The sequence below is a fragment of the Malaclemys terrapin genome, chromosome 1, assembly GCF_027887155.1.
Source record: "Malaclemys terrapin pileata isolate rMalTer1 chromosome 1, rMalTer1.hap1, whole genome shotgun sequence".
Classification (NCBI taxonomy): domain Eukaryota; kingdom Metazoa; phylum Chordata; order Testudines; family Emydidae; genus Malaclemys; species Malaclemys terrapin.
Genome location: NC_071505.1, coordinates 139,959,849 through 139,983,749, shown reverse-complemented (window position 1 = coordinate 139,983,749; position 23,901 = coordinate 139,959,849). Strand labels below are relative to the sequence as shown.

The 23,901-nt window shown below is 43.4% G+C and overlaps 1 protein-coding gene across 3 annotated transcripts; it reads right to left on the bottom strand.

Annotated features, from left to right (window-relative positions):
- Nucleotides 1-1,208: 1,208 nt before the first annotated feature.
- LOC128830519 (C-type lectin domain family 5 member A-like) lies at nucleotides 1,209-23,901 on the bottom strand. Of its 3 annotated transcripts, none has more exons than XM_054016369.1 (7): nucleotides 23,823-23,901; nucleotides 18,853-18,938; nucleotides 14,825-14,893; nucleotides 12,194-12,271; nucleotides 6,685-6,839; nucleotides 5,186-5,295; nucleotides 1,209-4,627 (listed from the first exon to the last, which is right to left on the bottom strand). In XM_054016369.1, the coding sequence occupies exons 2-7, from the start codon at nucleotides 18,929-18,931 to the stop codon at nucleotides 4,504-4,506; spliced, it is 615 nt and encodes a 204-aa protein (XP_053872344.1). In that variant the 5' UTR covers nucleotides 18,932-18,938; nucleotides 23,823-23,901; the 3' UTR covers nucleotides 1,209-4,503. The 3 variants fall into 3 exon arrangements, with proteins under 3 accessions (XP_053872344.1, XP_053872343.1, XP_053872345.1); XM_054016368.1 differs by having other exon boundaries at nucleotides 23,695-23,866; XM_054016370.1 differs by having other exon boundaries at nucleotides 18,853-18,950; nucleotides 23,823-23,842.

Here is a 23,901-nt window from a genome sequence, read left to right as displayed (position 1 = left end):
AGCCCTTGCTACTTCCAGTTCATGCTTCCTTTCTTTTTCTCTCTCCTCCATCTCTTTTTTTTTAGCTCCATAGCTTTCTTGTGGGCCTCCCCTTTGGCTTTTTCTTCTTTTTTTTTCAGCTCTATCTCTTTTTTTTTTTAGCTCCATAGCTTTCTTGTGGGCCTCCTCTTTTGCTTTTTCTTTTTTGGTAGTCATTTTTCTGTTTTTTTGTGCTGGGTCACACCCCTCTGCAGTTGACTGAAACTGGGATGCTCTCAGCTTTGGCTGCTGCTGAGTTAACAGAGACTTTCTAACTAGCTACTCCCGAGGATGTAAAAAGAAAAAAAAAAAACAATTCAGCTTGTAAATTCCTTTTACCAGTCATTTGCTCATTAATTGAACCCTTTTCTTAACAAAGGCTCTTGTTAAAAAAAACTTAACACCTCTGCCTTCAAGCAAGGAGAGATAAGATATGCATCTACCTTCAGCTCTGCTTTCCAAGCAGCTAGAAGGAAAAAAAAAATCTTACTGGCTTTTGGGTTTAAAATTAATCCCACCTCTGCCACCATGTCAAGGCTGTATCCCCACTTTGAACTTTAGGGTACCATGTGGGGGCATGCATGAAGACTTCTAAGCTTAACTACCAGCTTAGCTCTGGTCCGCTGCCACCATCTCAAGCTAATTCCCTTCCCTGGGAAGCCTTGAGAAACCTTTCACCCATTTCCTGGTGAATACAGATCCAAACCCCTTGGATCTAAAAACAAGGAGAAATTAACCATTCCCCTCCTCCCACCAACTCCCGGTGAATACAGATCCAACACCCTTGGATCTAAAAACAAGGAAAAATCAATTAGGTTCTTAAAAAGAAGGCTTTTAATTAAAGAAAAAGGTAAAAATCATCTCTGTAAAATCAGTATGGAAAATAACTTTACAGGGTAATCAAACTTAAAGAGCGCAGAGGACTCCCCTCTAGTCTTAGGTTCAAAGTACAGCAAACCAAGATAAACACTCTAGTAAAAGGTACATTTACAAGTTGAGAAAACAAAGGAAAACTAACCCGCCTTGCCTGGCTATTTACTTACAAGTTTGAAATAGGAGAGACTTGTTTAGAAAGATGTGGAGAACCTGGATTGATGTCTGGTCCCTCTCAGTCCCAAGAGCGAACGAAAAAAACAAACAAAGAGCACAAACAAAAGCCTCCCCCCCCCCCCCGGAGCCCCCCCCCCCAAGGTTTGGAAGTATCTTGTCCCCTTATTGGTCCTTAGGGTCAGATGCCAGCCAGGTACCTGAGCTTCTTAACCCTTTACAGGAAAAAGGATTTTGGAGTCTCTGGCCAGGAGGGATTTTATAGTACTGTACACAGGACAGCTGTTACACCCTTCCCTTTATCGTTATGACACTACCCGTAACTATTTAATCTTCTAAAGGACCGAAGTAACTATAGCCCCATGAGGAAAGTTACATAAAGGAGTGTTTATGTAATTTACTTGGAAGTGTGGTCTACTGGATTAAGTGTGTGGAACTGAGAGTCAGAAATGTGAAGTCAGATCCTCAGCTAATGGGAATCAGGATTGCTTTATTGACTACAATGGAACTATGCCAATTTACTCTAGCTGAGGCTCTGGCCCCTAGTTCTTTATCCTAATTCCATAACTACTTCATTGTATGATCTTGGCCAAGTCACTTAATTTATCTATGCCTACCTTGAATGCACAATGGGAATAATGCTATTTAGTCTGTAATCATTAGTCTGTAAAATACCTCTGTATCTTTGTATGAGCTATTCTGGATAAATGCAACATATCAAGTGCTCACAGTATGGCAGAGCTAGGAAAAGTACTCAGGAGCTTTTCTTGCTCCCAGAACCCACTCAAGCCAATATTTCTGTCTCTGTAGCCAGAATTTCTCATAACAGACATACCCTGGGAGCTTCCAAGGCATCTTTTTAGATATGACATTGAAAAAAATTACAAGAATTCTCAAAAGCAATGCTTCTCTGGTTGTCCAGACTCTCCTGTCTCCAAAATACCGTGTTTGATTCCTCTCAAACTTTACTCCTCTGGCTGGGGACACATGGGAAACTTCTACTGGATTGGTTGAGTTTTGTTGAAGTTAAGGCAGAGGTTTAAAATCAGGTATTTAATGGAAAGTGAGTCTCTTAATTATGGAGAAAAGCTATTGCCTTTCCTTTCTTTCAACAAATATTAGGTGAGGTGATTAATCCCTTCATAAAAATCTCTCCATGTTAGGAACTTCTTCTGGTCTAGTAACCAAACCTCCATCTTCTACCTTGCTTAATCACCCTGCGGCAGCACTTCTCTGATTTTAACACCACAGATGTTGCTCCACTTGCACAATCAACTGCTCTTTCTCTAAAGGAATCTTTGAGTTTTGCAAATCTGCATGCTGTTTTGTAATTCATTTGCTGTGTTAGCAAACCATGAGCTGATTTTCTAACATACAGATGCAAGAAAGGGAATGCATATCCTTCCTTTTTAGTCGACTAAACACCATGACTTGAAAGACAGTCAGGCATGTTCAGAGGAGACTTAAAGCAAAAAATAGATCTCAGCCTTTAAAGCCTTCTGGCAAATGTACAGAGAAAGAGTACACCATTATCATTAGAATTTATTCAGGGCTCAAAGTGTACTAAGTGCTTTACAAACATAAGGAGAGAAGGTCCCTGAACTGAGCAGCATACAGTCAGAATAGATGAGGAGTCGCCCAGGAAGGGAATGGTCTGTTAATAATGTAACAAAATTGTTTTTCATGCCTCACTATTTAATAATCTAATTATTCAAAGCCAGACTGTGTGTTTATGGCACTGGGTTGGGGATTGTGCAGAGCTCGAAAAGGAGCACAATAAAGCACAATCTGTCCTGGAGTCAATGTGAGTGCCCCTGTATGAGAGTTTATCATGATCCCTGCTCTGCAAATAACCAAGGGCCACTCAAAAGAATTTAGGTGCCTAAAGTCCAAAATGTAGGCACCACTGAGATCGTCAAAATCCTGTTCAGCTGCCGCCTAACCCTTGAGGCAACTCAATTTTTGCTGTAAAAATCCTAAAGGCACTGAGCATGCACCTTGCTGCCCCAAGCAGGCGTCCAAGCACCTATCTTTCGCCTAAGCCTCTGTGCAATCCTCAAACCAGGGGAAGATAGGCATTCCCCCTCCTAGCTCGCTTGCAAGGCCTGATCCAGGAGACATGCTCAGACGCACCAAACTGTACACAATGGTAGTTGGGAGAAAGGGAGGCTGCCCTTATAGCCCATGATGTGGGAGATACTGGTTCAGTTCTGTCCTCTACATGATGTGGCCAAGGGATTTGAATTTAGGTTTTAAGTCTTCCAAGAGACTGCCCTAGCCGCTGGACGATGGGATGTTTTGATATAGGGCTCTCTCACACTTGCCTCTTGAAGCTGTTATATAATTATTTATACACAAAATATACACTGGGCCAGCAAGACAATGGCTCTATAGTTCTGTGATTGGGGCATTCGTCAAAGAGGTGGGAAACCCACATTCAAATTCCTTCTCCTCAGCCCCAGGGGGGAACTGAACTAGTGTCTCCCACATCCCAAGTGAGTGCTATAACCGCTGGGTGAAAGTTTATAAAGGAGGTCCTCCCTTCCCCCCTGCCCAGCCAGTTGGTATGGACTTAGGCATGTGCCACTGCATTTCTGGCAAAAAATGGCTTAAGAGCATGATTCCAGGAGACAATTCCAGGCTGTGAATCCCAAGCAGAAATAAGAGCCTCCTTCCATCCTGGATTTAGGTGCCTAAGACCCAGAGAGGGGTGATTCTTAGGACACACCCCTCTCCTCAGTATCTGCTAGTGGTTGGTTAGACAGCTCCATGCCCTAGTGTGTGGGCTTTTGTGGATCCCATTCTCAGGCACGTATCTTTCCCCATGCATTTTATAGGGAGCCTGTGTGCCCAACTCAGGTTTTGTGGATTCCACTGGGTAGCCAGACACCTAAAGTTTAGGCATTGAACTGGACTGCATTGCCATGCCTAAGTCTCTTTGTGGATTAGGGCCCAATTCTTTTGGACAACGCTGGGACGAGGAGCTAGGGCTATGGTCCTGCTTCATTCCCACCTCTGCTCTGCAGAGAGCAGTCCATGTGTAGGAGCTGTGATCTTCCCTGGCCCTTGAGTAGTTCTTGCACCCTATACCCTTTCAGCACGTGTGACCCTCCATGGAGGTCAGTCTATCAGATGCCTAATTGAGTCATTAAGGTTGGTGAAGTATCCTTATTACAGAAAATGAAGTCCTCCATTACTCTTCCTACAACGTGCTGATGAAAATGCATCCAGAAATGGTGTCGAGAATGCATACATTGGTCTGGAATTTGTCGTGGATAGAAAATAAAAAGTTCCATAGGCCAGGATCATGTTATGGTTCCTCTTATTATAAAATGAGAATACATGTGCATATTTGTGTCTGAGATTAGGGGGAAATGCCCCAGTTGGATTCCAGTGCCACAAACTATCTGTGCTGGGTCTCTCCCAACATAAAAAGAGTTATTTCATTGTCTTCTCACAGATCCACTGGTTTTGTTGGTGACAAGATGCAGGACTCACTTCTCCAGCTCTGATAACTGCACAGTCATTTTCATACTCCAATGTGTTTGGTTTCAGAGTAAATCTGGGTAAAGAGAAATAACCAAAAAAGAAGCTGAACTGTTGAACTAAATCCTTATTTTAATTTCTTTATGTGCATGCACATGCATACACAAGTGTCTCCCTTCTTCCCGTTCCTCCTCTAATAAGGAAATATCTCCCTCTCCCACAAAGCACAGAATCTGCTAATATTATTCCCCATAACAGCCCCAGGGAGAAAACTCTGTCCTGTCTGACACTAATGCAGACTTTGATGACAAACACAGTCCTTCTGAGACAGCTTCAATGAAATTCCAGACTGAAGGAGCCCTCTCCCCATGTGACAATGGCACTGACTTCTTCAGTAAACACTGTTCACTTGACAAAGTCACAGGAAATCACATCCTGTTTTCAGAGGGGATTCTAGTACTATCCACAATTAACTAGAAGTTGCATTGGTAGATTCACTTACATTCATTTAGTCAGATTCTCATCTTGAGCACATTGGCATAGCTCTACTGACTTCAGTGGAGCTACACGCATATAAATGATGATGCTCTGGCCCATTATGTTTATTAGCTATAAGAGAAAAGAAGAAACATACAGGTCTCTCGTAAGCTCTGTCTTGTCAATCCAGTACCATCTCTTCTCCATCTCTGAGTAAGTTAGTCCAATGAAATAATCAGCATCCCTTGTTTTATTACGAAGAAACTCCTGACAAGGAAAGGAAGTGCGTGGTAAATCAGTGACACACAGGAAATGTGAGAGGAAAATCCAAAGAGCGTCTCCTTTATCCTGCTCTTACCACTGTGTCTGTAATGGCTGTGGGAGCCAGGAACCAGGTTATCATCTGAATTGAGAGTAACTGGAGAAATGTTATCTTCTTCATTTTGCCAGCTACAATTACTTTGCAAACCAATGATCTACCCTTGTGTATAACTCTGCAATTCACACTTAAGCTCATTCCTCTTGGCAACCAAATGTCCCTTGACGTAGTTGCAATGCGGTTAATATGTGTAGTGCAGACAGGACTCGCCTTTTTGCTAGTGACTGTGTTGAATCCTGGAATAATTCAGGTAAAATTAGGATATTGGGATATGATTCTAGTGCAAATTTTCCTGGGCCCTAGCTTGGATACATGAGGTTATGAGGATGGAAGGAGTTTTCCCCCATCTTGGCTTACTCCGAACAAGAACAAGGGATGATCGCAGCTTCTGCACATGAGATGAATAGAGAGATTGCTTCCTCTCTGCAACCTGGGGTATACAAATCACCCCAAGAGGAGTGAGGTGGGATGGGGAGGAGGTGAGACACTAGAGCTAGCCAGGGATACTGAGGGGAGCAGGGTATACCATCCCAAGTTACATACTACAAAGCTAAATAGTTCAATCTAATCCTCTAAGACTTAGCTGTGCTATAATGAGGTCCTTTGATGTGGTTATACTTGGAGGGCCAGATCCTCAGCTGGTGTAAATTGATGTAGCTCTGAACGCTTAGTGTAGATGAGGCCTTACAGTGAGTGTGAAACACTAGTTTACACATTGTGTGAGGTTACTTTGCCTTAGGTTACTGAATCTCATTGTTGTCAAAGGATGCACATGCATGGTTGGATACTTGATTAATCGGAGATCAGAGAGATGTATCTCATTCCTCTGAGGCCTCCGATCAGGACCTCTGCTGTGGCTGCATTTTCTCAAACTCTGAGGCTTCTCCTGGTGCTTTGCAGAATGCAGCATGTTGATAACAAAATGGTGGGTGACTGAGGTATTGGGGGGACAGGTGGGCCCAGGAAAGGATGTCTTTCTTTGGAAGAGATGCTCATAATGAAGGAGTTGGAGAATCACTGCTATACAGATTCAGACTAGCATGGCTACCCCTCTGATGCTATACAGATGACTGTGTCTGGCATCAACAGCATACAGAGACCCAGTGCTCTGGTCATGGAAAGCTGTCTGCAGCAGGAAGCACTGATTACAAACCAGAGCATTGTAGGCTTAGGTTCAGAGCCTCAAAGGTTTCAATGGGAGTTAGGCACCTAAGTACATTTGAGGATCTGGGCATTCAGCATAATCTCAATTCCCACAAAGCCGTGTTTGATCTTACCATCTCTTTTCTGTCACTGATGACCACTAGATCCGAGCTCTGGTCATCACACTCTGTTCGGCTGGAACTCCAGACCTCTTTGGCTTTAGAAAATAAGTAGTAATTCCCTCGGTGCCCCTCCCACTGTAGGGGCTTAGCTGTAGAAGGGGACATGACTACACAGAAAAACATAGAATTTTGAACAGAAATGAAGAGACAGTCAACTTATAAAATAAATCACAGAGAGATGAGAGGCAAAAATCTTATTTACAGCTGGGAAACTCCCTACCCTTCCAATGCCTACAGGACACCACTGGAAAGGCAGGGAAGCCCAGTGGTCAGGTGGGTAAATGCCAGTAAAGGATTCACTACAGGTCAGCCATAGTACAGCAGAACTGTAGATATGTCTAACTGGCTCTGAATCAGCTGCTACTCAGTCTATTCAGTTACACACACATTAACCGCACCAGGAATCTGGTTGACTCATCTCTGAAATTGGTCCTATGTGTTTTATTTTCAAGATGTCACATCTATATAGATTAAATATATAGATTAGACTATGTATGCATTAGATGTATATATTAGATGGGGGTTATTTGAATTTCTACTTGAATTAAGTTAAACATTATTGAATTAAGTTTAATACCTGTGGGATCTATTGCATTAAAAATGCAATAGTTTATGTGTTACTGTAGGATTGTATGTAACTTTTTCAGAAAACTGACTAATGTAAACCTTGAGAATATGTTAGGAACTTTAAAAAACTGCTTGGGATAATACATATGAAGTGGGTTTCCTACCAGGTACTTGGAAGGCCTTTGAAGCTACGCCCTCAGAATAAAAACCTATTGTCTACTGATTACCTGCTCCTGGGAGAAAAAGCAAGCAGGTCTGCTTAGGCAGTCTGTCTTTTGCTGGAAATACCACAATAAAGGCAAATAACTGTTCAGCCTAAAAATATCCTGGTTAAAAAAAAAAAAAAGAGAGAGAGAGAGAGAGAGAGAGAGAGACGTGTCTCCACCCAAGAGAGGTGAGGGCCAGGGGAGTTGAAAGCCTGGAAGTGGATGTCCTTGCTGAATCCCTGAGGGGAAATACAAGTGCAGTTGCCCTAAACTGTGACATTAAAGCTGCACCCCAGCTGCAGACTCTGCATCCAGGCCTCAAACCCGCCAAAGCTCATGAGTGTTTGCATCTGGAGTTTTGTGTCAGCACATTATAGAGAAAGAGACTAGATGTGATAGATATTGGATACAGATTCATATTTCAAATACCTCCCAATACATGCAGTTTGGGGTGCTTTGGGTTGGAGGGGAGGTTTGGTTCAATTAAATAAACATAGCTGTGTGGGGCGGGGGTGAGTGGATGCGAGTGTGTGAATTTGACATAAGTGGGAATGAAGGAGTATGGGTAAGGGCAAAATTTGTCCCTAAGGACTAAACTCAGACTTTGTGTAAACAGGTTCAACCCTGTGTGGGCCAGAAATGGCTCTCATTTCCAACTGTATAAATCTGAAGGAAGTCACTTACTTTCACTGAGTTAACTAGGATTTACACCCATGTAACCGGGGGAGTGGGGAGGGGGGGCGGAACATGTATATCCATGGCAAATTTCTGGTTTGAAGGGAAAGCCTTGTTCAGTAATCTGAGCATTAAAAAGCATCTGGCAATGTGGTGGAAAAATGCTGTTTACTCACACTCATATATCTCAGAAACATCCATGTCAAATGTACTAAACTTCCAGAAATTCACCTTTGGGCTGGGAACAAGCATGACCAATTACCAGATCATATATTTTAAAAAGAATAATAAGCACCTGAATGTAAGCATTTAAACACAAGTTCCATCTCAGCCCTCACTACAGCATCTATCTAAGGGCACGTCTTCACTACCCGCCAGATCGATCTATCAGGGATCGATTTATCACGTCTAGTGTAGATGCGATAAAATCGATCCCCGATCGCTCTGCCGTCGACTCCGGAACTCCACCGCAGCGAGAGGCGGAAGCAGATTCGACGGGGGAGCGGCAGCGGTCAACTTGCCGCCGTCCTCACTGCAAGGTAAATTGACCTAAGATACGCAACTTCAGCTACGCTATTCACATAACTGAAGTTGCATATCATAGGTCGACACCCCCTCCCCACGTAGTGTAGACCTAGCCTAATAGGCATACAAACAGGGCCGGATTAACCATTAGGCTAATAAGGCTATAGCCTTAGGCCCTCCTATTTTTAGGCCCTACTGGTCAGGCAGGGGGCCTGACCAGGGTGGGAGGGAGAGCAAGCTTGCTCATGTAGCCCTGCTGGAGCTCTCCTGCCAGCAGGAAAGGCAAAGCAGCCCTCTGTGGCTTGGAAGGAACTCAGCCGGCAGCCTGCTGCCTCTCCCCATGCTGCAGGAACACACTGCCAGGTATCTGGTTAACACTGGTGACCGGACACTAAAAATCCGGTTACCATGGGAACCCGTGCCAGTTGCGGGTACAGTTTGAGCAGGCATTGTACCCCCACCCCAGCTCCCCCATCCCTGATTTCTCTGGAGCTCTGCTTAGCTGTCAGGGAGGGTAGAAGCTCCCTCTGTACCACTCCTGGGCGGGAGCTGGCAGGCAGCTCCAGGACGCTGCCTCTTGGGTCCTAGTGCCCATCACCATCATCATCTATATATGCTGGGTCCTGTTTCTGAAGAACTGATGAGTTTTTTCTTTGATGTATTTTTCTGTACTGGGATGCACAGGCAACAAAGTTCTTTCCTCATGCTCAGCCTAGTTCCACAGGCCAGCACATCTTTGTACTTTTAAGGGGTTGCAAAAGCACTGGAGGAAGCTCAACACACAATGTTGTAGGTTTCTCCCTCCCCTCTCCCTCACGGATTTTAAATCCACTTCTTATCAGGCTATGATAGAAAGATTGGCTGAATAGGCTAAAGGCAGGTTCTGTCCATTTGTTGGTTCTCTAGCAGTTTCAATCCATCATAAAAGTACCTCACATTTGACTTCTTTTGAGTTTCATTCCAAAAACATAAAGCTAAATAAACCTGAAGTTAGTCCTCATTTTTCTGCCCCAACTCAAAATAACTTCTTTCCCAAGTGGAAAATGTTGGGTAAGCATGGATTGTGTGTGATTAGAGAAGGGAATGAGAACACAGGCCAATTCCTGCTGATAGTTACACCTGTGTAGCCTTATTGACTTCAGGGAGAACAGATTTTTGCACAAGAATAGATTTTGGGCCCTTCTGCTTTTTCACACCTGGCATAAGCAGAATCTTATTCACTTTTCTCCCCTAAACTCTGAGCACTTTAAGGGGAAAAAAATAAGCAAGGCCTGCTTGACTTAGGGTACGTCTATACTTACCTCCGGGTCCGGCGGTAAGCAATCGATCTTCTGGGATCGATCCCGGAAGTGCTCGCCGTCGACGCCGGTACTCCTGCTCCGCGAGAGGAGTACACAGAGTCGATGGGGGAGCCTGCCTGCTGCGTGTGTGCCGCGTAAGTTCAAACTAAGATACTTCGACTTCAGCTACGTTATTCACATAGCTGAAGTTGTGTATCTTAGTTCGAAGTGGGGGGTTAGTGTGGACCAGCCCTTACACATGCAAACAAAACAGGGAGCTCTCCTTTCATTCTACTCAGCCTTAAACAAACACCAGACCTGATGTAACAAGGGTGTCACTAGTACAGCAGCCTTGGTTGGACTGTTCTTTTGTAAGATCCTTAACGGTTCTTTTAAGATGCTGATTTTCAATGAAGTCTTTTTGTTCAGGTGGGCAGAGAACTCAACAGGGAATAGCTCTGTTTTGTCAACTCCTAGTCAATCAAAAACTGAAAGGCTTTAGGTTAAGTTTGTTTAATGTTTGTACAGTGATTTTGAAGAGCTAACATATACAGAAGTGCTAAATATTACGACTGGGCAACCAACTAAAGATCTGTGTCACTTCTAGCTGTTGCCTTTTTCTTGCAGAAAGCTTAAAACAAACAAATGCAAACCGTAAGGGTCTGGTGCACACTGAACTCATGCTCAAAAAAATACTCATGTCAGAGCTGCTGATCACACATTCTAGAATAGATAATACTTAGTCCTGCCATGAGTGGAGGAGACCGGACTAGATGACCTCTCGAGGTCCCTTCCAGTCCTATGATTCTATTCTATGATTCTAATTGTGGAAGAACTTGGTGACAGAATAGCCTGATATGATGAATCACTGGACATTAACTGCACAAACTGGGTTCAACGTGAAAACAGTAATTCATTGTCCTCAGCTAGTGCAACACTGGGAGGCAGCTTTCAGAGCAAGACAGCCTAAAATACAATGCCACCCAATGTAATTTTCCCACTGCTACTTCCTCTACTTCAGTGGATTTTACACCTGAGGGGTTTTCTTTTACATAACAAAAGCTGGCTGCCTCCTAGACTGCAGACAGAGTGAGACAGGGTATGTGGTGTAGAGTCCATAGCTTGGGGGAAACACCTGCAGGGCTTGGCTTTGCACTGTGCCATGTGGAGAGCTGAGGGTAGAAGCGCAAGGTTGAAAGAGGTGAGCAGGATGGTGAATGTTGCAGTGTTCATCCTCATACAGATGACCACTCCACTAAGAGGAAGGAGGCCTAAGAGAAGGACAGCGTAGCATCCCTCATGTTACCTCTTACTCAGCAGTATCTGTTTGAAGAATTGAGTGTAATGAGAGTAGAATAAACTTGTTAATTTTACATAAATACATAATATGTAAATATGTATGTACATAAATGTTTGATGACTTCATTATGTTTTTGCAATACGTAATTCCTACGCAGGCCCTTCCCTTCCATTAGCCTTGGGCCCCTCATAACCTTATTCTGTCCCTGTGTACAAAGGTCCATCTCCATGGACCTTAATGAAATTAATCTTCATTTACATTGGTGTAAGGGGAGAGGTCCTCATCATGTATGTATAGCTGAATACGGACATGTCTGTATATTTCAACACAAAACATAATCTGCCCATCTAGTCATATATATGCCTATGATACTGTAATGTGCCCAGCAGTGTAGCTCCATATCCATTCCGCAAGTCCCCTAAGGGCAGAGAAAGCATCCACAGGAACCATCAGAAGTAACTATCCAACTTCAAGAAATTCTAGAGATGACCTAAATAGCAGGTTTGGACTTAGCATTTAAAGCTGTTTAGGGCTTGGCAGTGCCAAAACCTACTGAACTGTCCTTGGGAGATTTTGATCCCTAGTGAAAGAAATGTCCTGATATTAGCTAAAATGGACAGATTTCTGCCATCTAGAATGGTGGAAATCTTCCAAGAACAGATATTCTCATGGTATTTTAGCCATTTTAAGGCCACATCCAAATTGGATCTGGAAAATAGGCCCCTTTAGGGTTTGGATTCAATCAAAAACAAAACCATAGGGTCAAATTTGGGTCAGGATATTTGAACCTTATTCTCCACCAACCAAACTTTAGAAAAGAGGGGCTAGATATGAGGTTCTGCTTTAGGTCCTCCTCTACCTTCATCAAACTGATATCTTAAATCAGATTATAAATTCCACAGAGGTACCTGTTCTGTCGCGAACTGTAGTTGTGATTGTGCTGGAATCAGGTTGCGTCTTAGGCAGGTCTGGGGTAGTCTGTAGAACTGAAAATAAAATCCAATTCCTCTCTGAGCGATTCAATTCAAAGTTGGAATCATTTTTAGGAACAGTATCACTGTATATTAGAACTGGTTGAACAATTAAAAAAAGCTACATGGATAAAACTAGCAAGTTCATTTTCCTGTATATATTAATGAATTATAATTATATTATATTATATAGCCTGTTTAAAAAGTTTCTGCCAATCAGGCAGCAGAAACAATACCATGTGATTCAGACAAACAGCCACAAATTTGTTCATCCAAACACTTTGGCAAATATTCACGAATAACAATTCATTAACTAAAATTGGGGATGAATTGATAATGCATAGTACTGATTGACCACCAGGGGAGATAATTTGTGAATATTTCACAAAAGCTAGGGATACATTTTTCAAAAGCACCTCAGTGATTTAGGAGCCTAAGTCCCATTTTCAAAAGTACCTAAGGGACTGTTTAAATGGAGGCACTCAGAAAATTAATCTAAATTAACTTTTAAAGTGGATTAGTTAAACTGCATTAAATCCCTGGGTGGACAGTTTTATTCAGAATTAAGGTGGCCTTACTTCAACTTATCTTATTCACTTTCAAAGTTCTGCAGCCTGCGTTTAAGCTCCTATCTTCATGACCTTGCTTACGCTTGCAGCAGTGTGTAAAGTACATGCAGCTGTGAAAGACTCTGGATGGAGGGAGGCGGCGGGGAAAGGCTCTTTCAACACTGCCTCCCCCATCAGAGCCTTTCCCCACTCCCCCCCACCCAGAGTCTTTCACTGACGCATGCAGCTACACACCACACTGTGGAAATAGCCTATCTTTCACTGTGGTGTGTAGCTACACATACCCTACACACCACCACAAGGGTAGACAAGGTCTATAAGAGGGGCGGGGCATAGCATCTCATCAGCATCTCCCATTGGCTATCTTAGGCAACTCCCCACCTAGTGTGCTGGCTTTTGTGAATCACATACCAAGCCACCTATCTCTACTCATTCGTTGTATAGGGAGCCTAGATGCCTCACTCAGGCTGCGTGGCTCACAGTGTTGTTCCTGTGATTTTCTAGGTGCCTAAAAGGTAGGTTTTGTGATGCATCTCACCATCTCACCATCTACATCCTTTTGTGAATCTAGGCGCTTGGTCCTTGGGCGCTTCTGAACATTTTACCTTAAGGCTGTAGTTCAACTCATCCCCTTGGAGCCCCTTCACACTCACAACCTCATGAAGTTTTCAAAGTGGTGTGTATCATTTATTCCAATGAAAGTACCAGACGTGTGTATCTGTGAGGAAATGCTCATATGAGGAAGGATGATTTTGTGATTAAGACACATTGGTCTAAATTCAGTTCCTGGCCACTGAGTGTGAACAACTGGGTGCTCCGCACTTTTGAAAATCAGGCAGGTACCTAAATATCGATTTAGGAGCCTCACTTTAGGCTCCTAGTGTTGAAAACCCTAGCCAAAAATCTTGGCTTGATCTTTCTGAGCCTCCCGATTTGTAACATTGGATTACTGATATTTGCCAACCTGAATAGGTGTGTTGTGTGGATAAATTCATTAATGTTTGGTGAGGTTCTCAGATACAATGATGGGAGCCTCATCTAGACAGATATTTGATCACAAACACACAGACAGAATACATGTGGTTTTTTTTAAGTCCAAATTCTGAATCTCAGCATCAGTTACTGTGCAAATAATCCATAGATAGTAATTTGTCTGAACAACTTGAGTATATTAGATACAAAAAGTGAAGCTAACCCCTTTAAGGTAGTTCTGTGGCCCCTATTACCATAGTATTTGAGCATCTCACAATTGTATGGAAGTACAATAACCTGCATTGTATACATGAGAAACTGAGAGACTAAGTGACTTCCCCAAGGTTGCACAGGAAGGCTGTGGCAGAGCAAGGACATGAATTTGGATCTCCCAAGTCCAAGGCTAGCATCTTAATCATTGGGACATCCTTCTTCTCTAATATACTCTCAAATTTAAGGATTTAACACAGTTGGGAAATTCAGAGTTAAAGCGGTCCAGGAAATTCTGCCCCCTTGCTATTATATTGGTCCAATAATACAATGATATGCCAAGGAATTGCATTTTTTTCTACAATATCAGGTACATATGTGGCAGTGGGATTATCACTGGAGTTGTGGTTGTCAATTAATCTCTTTGTGCCTCAGTTCCCCAGCAGTTAAATGGGGCTTATGATACTTATCCTGTGGTTTCTATTTAGATAGTAAATTCTTCAGGGCAGGCAGGAACTTTTACCATGTAATTGTACAGGGCCAGTTCTAGGGGCAGTTGAGCAGGGCAGCCACCCTGGGCATCAGTTTCCAGGGGCAATGAGCCACTGGGCTTTTTTTTGAGCAGGCCATTTTTGCTCCACCCTGTTTTGTTTTTCACTTGGCCGTTGTGAGCCGGGGTGCTCCTGGCCCAGTACAATAGGCTCACAAACTCAGGTGGACCCTCTAGGTTCAGTAATAATAAAATGAGCATTCAAGAGAAACAAACAGAATGCCCCCTTTGCTCAACAGAATTTCATAGAGAACCCCAGCATCTTACCTGTTATGTTCCTCTCAGTTGTGGAATTGAGGGTCCCTTGAGAGCCCGGCCTGGGGAAGATCTGTGGAACTGAACACAAGCCCAGATGTTGTTCTCCTGGAGATGAGTCTTAATGCTGCCTATACAACATTTGGTTAATAGCAGTTGTTTGGAAAGGATGTTCATAGCCCATAACACAACTGCATGCCCAGGGGAGCTATCATCTGCCTGGAATAGGGATGAGGAAGATTACAGCATAAAGCTAATGGGAGCAGTAATATCTCTGGTATTCCTGCCAGTAACAACAGCCATCAACACTGGTATAGGCACAGGCTACAATACAGACACAAGCAAAAGTTAAATAGGTAAATACAGAACCCTATATACAGACAGAGTGCAATGAATCATGACTATGGGTCTGAAATTAGTTTGCCATAAATGTTCATAGAACAAAACTTGATTGTCACACATGTCTTTGTACAGCATGTAACACAATGAGGTCCTGGCCCTTGACTTGTGCTCCTAGGCGCTGTGGTAATACAAATAATGATAACATATGTTTGTAAAAAGTGAGTAAGAAGGGGTGCAAACATGGAAAAAGAAAAATTCTCTACAGAAAACAGCCACGTTTGTGAATAATTTGTCGGTCAACTCTAACTCCCAAAATAAGTGACTTTCCATATTCCAGACACATCTTGTCGATAGAAAATCCCTCCTAGGAATACTCCTGTCTGTGTGGGAATCATTGCACTTCCCTACCCCCAGATGAGGACTGGGTCTGCACTGATGATTCAAGCCCTATATGCCCACAGGATGTGTCACTCCCTTTGCTTCACCACCAAGGAAAATGTTGTAACATGCTTTACAAACTGCTGACATGCCCTCTTTCTCCCCCTACCACAGAAACAAATGGAGATACTAGGGAGGTGAGGTAATAACTTTTATTGGACCAACTTCTTTTGGTGAGAGAGATCTTTTATAGAGAGCTCTGTGTGGCTTGAAAACATGGCTCTCTCACCAACAGAAGTTGGTCCAATAACAGATATTACCTCACCCACCTTGTCTCTCCAATATCCTGGGACCCACACAGCTACAGCTACACCGAATACAGAAACAAATGCCATTACTCCTAAGGGCATTCTGCACCAAAATATTTAAAATTCTGAACACTACATTTTAAAATTCTGACAATTTTATTTGTCAGATAAATGTGGAGGCTCCAGCATGGCATTGGGGAGCACAGGCTACTGGCTGCACAGAGGTGGGAGATCACTGTGCAGCTCCTCGCCCCTCTCTCCCCTGGGACACAGACTCAGTGGTGAGGCTGCACCCAACCCTGACACAGAACAAGGACCGGGTCTGCCCCAGCAACACCGCAGGGCCCTGCCCCTCCATGCCAGGTTCACCAGGTGTAGGCAGGCAGGCTCAGCAAGGCAGGATCCAAGTGTGAAGGGGCTTAATGTGGAGGGATCCAGTTATGGGTTGAGAATGTTCTGTGTGGGGCAATCTGGGTGTGGGCGGCTCAGTGGGGGATCCGGGTGCGGGGGGGATCTGGATGCACAGGGGCTTGTTGGGGGCTTCTGGGTGCAACAGTAATGGGGTTCTGGAGTGGGGTGAAGATGGTTGGGGCTCAGTTGTGGGGGTCTGGGTGTGGGGGAATAGAGCTCAGAAAGGCGGTCTGGGTGTGGGGGGCTTAGGGGGGCTTCAGATGCTGGGGGAGTGGGGCAGGGACCCAAGTATAGCTGGTTGGGGCTCAGTGGGGTGCGGATCTGTGTGTGTGTGGCTCATTGGGGTGGTCCAGATGCAGGGGGAGTGGGTTCTGAGGGGGGGTGAGGCTCCATGGGAGGGTCTGGGTATGAGGGGGTTTGGATGCACGGGGGTTGGGTGGATGAGGGAGCAGCTCCCTGTACTGGAATCCCTCCCCCTAGAGCAGAGGAGCAATGGGTGCGGGAAGTGGGGGGAGGGGAAGTTTGCAGAGTTTCCTGCAGCTGGGAGAGAAATCTGGGACTGGGTATGAACCAGCCCCAGATGCCGTGCAGGGGCAGAGGAAGTCCCATCCTCCCCAGCCCAGCTGGGACTAGCAGCTGAGCCTGGTGCAGGGTAGGAGCCACCAGCCGGGTCTTCCCCAATCCTGCCTCCTACCCCACAGTGATTTATCTCTCTGCAGGCTGTGCTGGGCACCTGAAACATACTGCTGGGGAGGGTTGCATGACCACTCTTGTGGCAACCTTTTTCTTCCCTATCAGAAAGTCATTTTTCTGAGGGGAAGCAAAGAAATTAGCGAGGGACATAAATTCTGCGCATGTGCGGTGGCGCAGAATTCCCCCAGGAGTAAAATGCTCAGTTTTTCTCTATGCCTCTGTGACCCAGGCAGAAACTGTCAGCTATCAGAGAAAGAGGAAACTCCAGCTGTGAGATCACTTAGTGCAAGTAGGAGTGAAAAATCCCCTTAGCTAAAACAATAACTCCTTGGAAAACAAATTCTTCCCTTCCCCACTATGAATCCTTTCTATCCAGGGCACATATTGGGTGGGTTGTGATCCATTTCTCACTTCACAGGGATGAGGAATTCTGCAGATGAAGCATCAGGAATCACTCTAAAGTGACTCTGTCTGACCATTCTTGGAGAAATGGGGGAGGGATAGCTCAGTGGTTTGAGCATTGGTTTGCTCAACCCGGGGTTGAGAGTTGAATCCTTAAGGGGGCCATTTAGGGATCTGGGGCAAAAATCTGTCTGGGGATTGGTCCTGCTTTGAGCAGAGGGTCAGACTAGATGACCTCCTGAGGTCCCTTCCAACCCTGATATTCTAAGTGTTGGTGGCCACTGGAAAGCATTTTACTCAGGTTTCCTAAGTGAATGTGAAAAAGAGGGTCTTATACTAAGGTGACAGGGAAACATAAATATAACAATCCTAAACTAAGGCTGGTAGTAGAGAAAGGAGAAGAGATGTATTATGACATGGGAGATGGAGGCTGAAGTTACACATGAAATGGTATTACCAAGTGCAGCTTCACCAGTTAATTAATCTAAAAGTTTGTTATTACCCTTCTGGGTTTAGATCCCAAGGGACAGCAGCCCAACACATGTACTTTATTATGTATCTCACTCTTTACTATTATAGTGCACACTATCTAAAAGAACACACAACATTGTGCAGTCATGGTTTCAGTTCTTTTTCACTCACAAGGTACATTAAAGTGCACATTATGAATGGCTTCCTCATACAAAGTATCAGAGGGGTAGCCGTGTTAGTCTGTATCCACAAAAACGAGGACTCCTGTGGCACCTTAAAGACTAACAGATTTATTTGAGCATAAACTTTTGTGGGTAAAAAACCTCACTTCTTCAGGTGCATGGAGTGAAAATTACAGATGCAGGCATAAATATACTGACACATGAGGAGAAGGGAGTTATCTTACAACTGGAGAACCAGTGTGAACAAGGCCAATTAGTCAGGGTGGATGTGGTCCACTCTCAATAACTGATGAGGAGGTGTCAATACCCAGAGAGGGAAAATTGCTTTTATAGTGAGCCAGCCACTCCCAGTCCCTATTCAGGCCCAAATTAATGGTGTTAAATTTGCAAATGAATTGTAGCTCTGCAGTTTTTCTTTGAAGTCTGTTTGTGAAGTTTTTTTGTTGAAGTATGGCTACTTTTAAATCTGTTATTGAATGTCCAGGGAGATTGAAGTGTTCTCCTACTGGCTTTTGTATGTTACCATTCCTGATGCCTGATTTGTGTCCATTTATTCTTTTACTTATACAAAGTCATGCAGCAAAGAGGAGTTGTTGGGTTACCTCAGGATGCTGCTCAGCTCTTCAGCGAGCCACAGAGAAGTATTCCTAGGACACATCACCACTGCCTAGATCCAATCCCAGCACCATTCTTGGGGGTATTTTGTGCCTAGTTTGGTTTGTGTGAGATGCTGAGATTCACTGTAATATCCCACACTAGACAACACAGACATGAAAGTATCAGCTACTAGAAGAACAGTGCTATAAAATCAATAAATAATAACTGAAAATTACAAATGCACATCAATACTCACAATAGATGAGAAACAAGGATGTCCCTACTAGTTTAATGGGCAGGATGACTAATCCAAGAATGACCAGTTGCCAGTTCATCTTGTCCCTGTGGAATGATCTGAAAGTTTAGAACATCCTTGCTTAATGTACACTGGCACTTCTCAACACTGGACAGAATGGGTCAAATTTCAAACTAAACCATGAGAATTTAGACAGTCAAAATGGTGTTTATCAATTACATTGCATTACTCGTGAAGAAAGTTTTTACTAAATTTTAGTAACATAACAGAGTAGGTATCTAATAATAGTTACCTATTAATAAAAGCTCCCCACTGTTCAGTTCCTGTTTGGTAGATGGTGGTATATCAGACTAGATGGGCCTGTAGCACCATATCCTCACTTGTATAAATCAGCATAGCTCCACTGAATTCCACGGAGCTGCACCAATCTATGCCAGCTGAGTATCTCGTCAATAGCGTGCTTCCCAATAGGGCAGGTAGCTAGATACTGGGCTAGACAGTATATGTTCTGAGGACCCTGGAGCTAAATGCATGGCTGTGTGGATGGTATTGCCAAAGGGGCTTCGGCTTCCTCAGCCGTGGGGTGCTGTTCCAAGAAGAAGGACTTCTGAGCATATATGGGGTCCATCTATCAAGGAAGGGGAAGAGTATCTTTTGATACAGACTGGCTAGGCAGGCTTTAAACTAGGTTTGATGGGAGCAGGAGACAAAAGGCCACAGGTAAGTTCAGAACATGGAGACCTGGATGAAGGGTCAGAATCTGGGGGGAACATGAGCAATCACAGTGCAGACAAAGGAGAGACCAGAGGGAATATAGAGGGAAAATTTAATGAACATCTTAGAGGTCTGCATTCTAATGCAAGAAGTATGGGAAATACACAGGAAGAACTAGAAATACTAGTGAAAAACCACAATTACAACACAATTGGCATCATAGGTTCATTCACATGACTGGAATACTGCTTAGTGTAATAAGGATTAAGATTTAGATTGTGCACTTATTTTTATTTTCTTTGGTGACCATCTCTGTCCTTTTATGCCTACCACTTATAATCACTTAAAATCTATCCGTAGTTAATAAACCTGTTTTATGTTTTACCTAAAGCAGTGTATTTGGCTTGAAGTGCTTGGGAAACCTCAGCTCAGGAACAAAAACTGGTGCATGTCCTCTCCACATTGAGGGAAGGGTGGACTGGGTAATAAAGGTACACTGATCAGGCTTCTGACCAGTGCAAGATGGTACAGCTCAGGGATGCTTGGTTAGGATCTGGGGGAACTGCCTGGAGCCTCTCTATTGTTAGTTAACGAGTGTCTGGGGAAAGCATTCATGTAACTCAGTTGGGTGTGTCCCTGCCTGTGGATGCAAAAAAAGCGAACGTCATTCTGGGATGTATTAGCAGGAGTATTGTAAGCAAGATGTGAGAAGTAATTCTTACACTCTGCTCAGCAGTGGTAAGGCCTCAACTGGAGTACTGTGTCCAGTTCAGAGCATGACACTTCAGGAAAGATGTGGACAAATTGGAGAGAGTCCAGAGGAGAGCAACAGAAATGATTAAAGGTCCAGAAAACATGACCTATGAGGAAAGATTCTAAAAATTGGGTTTGTTTAGTCTGGAGAAGAGGAGATTGAGGGGGGACATGATAACAGGCTTCAAGTATGTTAGAAAAAAGAGGGTAATAAATTGATCCCCTTATCTACTGAGGAGAGGACAAGAAGTAATGGGCTTAAATTGTAGCAATGAAGATTTAGGTTAGACATTAGGAAAAACTTCTTAATTGTAAGGGTAGCTAAGCATTGGATGTGACAGTGTACCCCATAAGGCTTTATGGGGGTGTGTGCTTATAAATGTATGTATGACATAGCTGGAATATATTTTGTGCTGCCTGTGCCATGTAACATATCTCCATAAAGGTTATAGTTTACTGTATCTATTCATCCTATTTGTACATATATATAATTTTCTACTTGAGGTTAAGAATATGGGCTGTATGCTTGCTTGGTTTCTAAGTCAGCTTTGTGAGTCATTTCATCAGCTTCTTTAGGAAGGAATTCGCAAGGTTAACTACCTGATCAGGAAACATTTGGGGAACAATGCATCTTAGAATGCTCCAATCCACATAAGAAGTCTTCCTGGAGACATACAAGATACCATGTGGACAATGGCTTCGGCCTGTAAAGACTGAGTCATGCAGGGACATGTGACTTGCCCAGGTGACTCCAGAACTCCATCTTGGAGCTGGACTTTGCATAGGAGTGAGGAGGGGGGTCTCCACCCACAAGAGAAAGCCTATTTAAACCCGTGGGAGACCCCTCCATTTGGTCTTCAGCTGGCTAAAGAAGGAGCCTCTCCACCCCCCCCTGCTCCACCCCCAGGATACTTGAAGGAAACTGGAACAAAGGACAGTAACTACAGGGGGTGTGAGTGATTGCTGGACCCAGGCTAAAAGGAGATTAGCCTGTAAAAGGGAGCATTCTGGAACTGGTGAGGATCTTATCTGTATTTAGTTTGATTAGACATAGATTTGCGCATTTTATTTTATTTTGCTTGGTGACTTACTTTGTTCTGTCTGTTACTACTTGGAACCACTTAAATCCTACTGTCTGTATTTAATAAAATCACTTTTTACTTAGTAATTAACTCAGAGTGTGTATTAATACCTGGGGGAGCAAAAAACTGTGCATATCTCTCTATCTGTGTTATAGAGGGCAAATAATTTATGAGTTTACCCCGCATAAGTTTTATACAGGATAAAACAGAATTATTTGGGTTTAGACCCCACTGGGAGTTGGGCATCTGAGTGCTAAAGACAAGCACACTACTGTGAGCTGTTTTCAGGTAAACTTGCAGCTTTGGGACAAGTGATTCAGACCCTGGGTCTCTGTCTGGAGCCAGACGGGAGTGTCTGGCTCAGCAAGACAGGGTGCTGGAGTCCTGAGCTGGCAGGGAAAACAGGAGCAGGGATAGTCTTTGCACATCAGGTGGCAGCTCCCAAGGGGGTTTCTGTGATCCAACCCGTCACACAGTATATTTATTCTGTTTCTCCCTATTGGTCTGAATTATCCATGACATTCATACTGCATCACATCAAATCCAAATCAGGTCTAAGTGTTCCTGTTTATGAACCAAGCTCCTACTTTTTAATTTTCTAATCCTCACAATTTTCTAAACCTGCAGCTTTGGGGCAAGTAATTCAGACCCTGGATCTGTGTTGGAGCAGATAGGAGTGTCTGGCTCAGCAAGTCAGGATGCTGGAGTCGTGAGCTGGCAGGGAAAACAGGAATAGAAGTAGTCTTGGCACATTAGGTGGCAGCTCCCAAGGGGGTTTCTGTGATCTAACCCGTCACACTGGAACAAATTACTTAGGGAACTTGTGGAATCCCCATCAATGGAGCTTTATCAGAACAGATTAGACAAACACCTCAGTGATAGTCTAGATAATACTTAGGCCTGTCTCAGGGCAGGGGACTGGACTAGATGACCTATCAAGGTCCCTGCCTGTCCTATACCTCTATGATTCTATGATGTCAGCTCCTATGTTCAGGAATGTGCTGGGATGCCAACACTATATTTTTAAAATTCAGTTATTTAACACCTATGCAAATAATTAAATCCTTCTTTAGACACCATCCTTGTCTTGAACTCAATCGCTCATGTGACAATACATTGTAATTTTACTATTATATTAGATAGATATATAGATAGATAGATAGATAGATAGATAGATAGATAGATAGATAGATAGATAGATAGGCCAGCCAATGAATACAGAAGATTGCAGGAGAAAGATATACAAAGAAATTCTGTTTTGGTTTGGCTCCTTTTCTTACTAATCCCGTTCAGTATTATAGTAGCAGCCAAACACATCTATCATTCAAAGGATAAAGCAAAGTGCCCGTATACAGCACCTTGCAGAACCAATAGATTAAGGTTGTGGTTAAAGCCCAGAACTGAGAGACTTGAGACATGCTACTGACTTCTTAGCAACTTTGGTCAAATCATTTACCCCTCTATGCCTCCATTTTTCCACCTATAAAATGGAAATAATATTTTATAGGGATGTTGGAAGGCTTAAGCCAAAGAGGTTTGGAAAGTGCTTTGAAACCTTCAGATGATAGGTACTATAACAGAGCAAAGTATTATGAAGAATAGATAGATAGATCAATCTTAATCAACTCCTCGCCAATGCGGGCCAAAATCTGATCTTGGCTACATCATTGGAAATCTGGAATAGCTCCATTGACTTCAGTGGAATTACTCTGCTTTACACCAAAATTACTGAAAGCAGAATTTAGCCCTGCATCTCCATGGGGATGTCTTGTAAAAGAGAAGATGTTAATCCAGACGTGTCCATTTTTTTATTTGTTTTTATCCTCTTTTGTATCCTAAGAGAACAGAACTCCTATCTGCCACAGATCCCTGAAACAGCCTTGACATGAAAACCATTTGAGTCTCTGCGGTTCAGACCCATCCTAATTTGATCAGTTTCCTTATCTGAATTTCCATTCTCTTTCTATTGAACTATAATGATGTTTTAGGGGCAGGTGAGAGGTGCCTTATAAAGTCCCACGTTTTCAAGAGTACCCCAAACTCTGGGTACTTTTGTTTTTGTGTGCACAACTTGAGACACCCATGGGCAGGTTTTCAGCAGTTCTCAGCACACTGAAAGTTGATGGGTGGTGAGCACGACCTTTAAGATGGGAATCCAGAAGTGAAGGCTCTTTGATCACATTATTATTCCTTTTTATTTGCTACTCAAAGTCACCAAAATTTTAGTTGATAGAAAATCTAACAAAGTAACAGTGTAATAAAGACCAGCAAGATAAATAAGAAACAAAAATACTTATCAGGAGGAGCTCTATGCAGACAGCTCTCTGACTTCAGTCCACTTCAGTGCTGATAAGGCTTGCTACAGGGAAACCGACAAAAGGCTCCCTGGGATTTATCGGTGCCCTTGTGGTTTTCAGTTACCTTAGGGGTCGTACTTTTATTCTTTGCTCTGACAGTGTATCTCTTGTTCTTCTGTCTCTCTCTTCTCAGACAATTTCTG

Excerpts from the sequence above, each read along its gene's own strand:
- LOC128830519 (XM_054016369.1), bottom strand. The coding sequence starts at position 18,931 with ATGAACTGGCAACTGGTCATTCTTGGATTAGTCATCCTGCCCATTAAA. Across the intron at positions 6,840-12,193 it reads TACAGTTCGCGACAGAACAG|TCATGTCCCCTTCTACAGCT; the intron begins GTACCTCTGTGG and ends TTTTCTGTGTAG. Across the intron at positions 4,628-5,185 it reads ACAGAGCTTACGAGAGACCT|ATTTACTCTGAAACCAAACA; the intron begins GTATGTTTCTTC and ends CTCTTTACCCAG.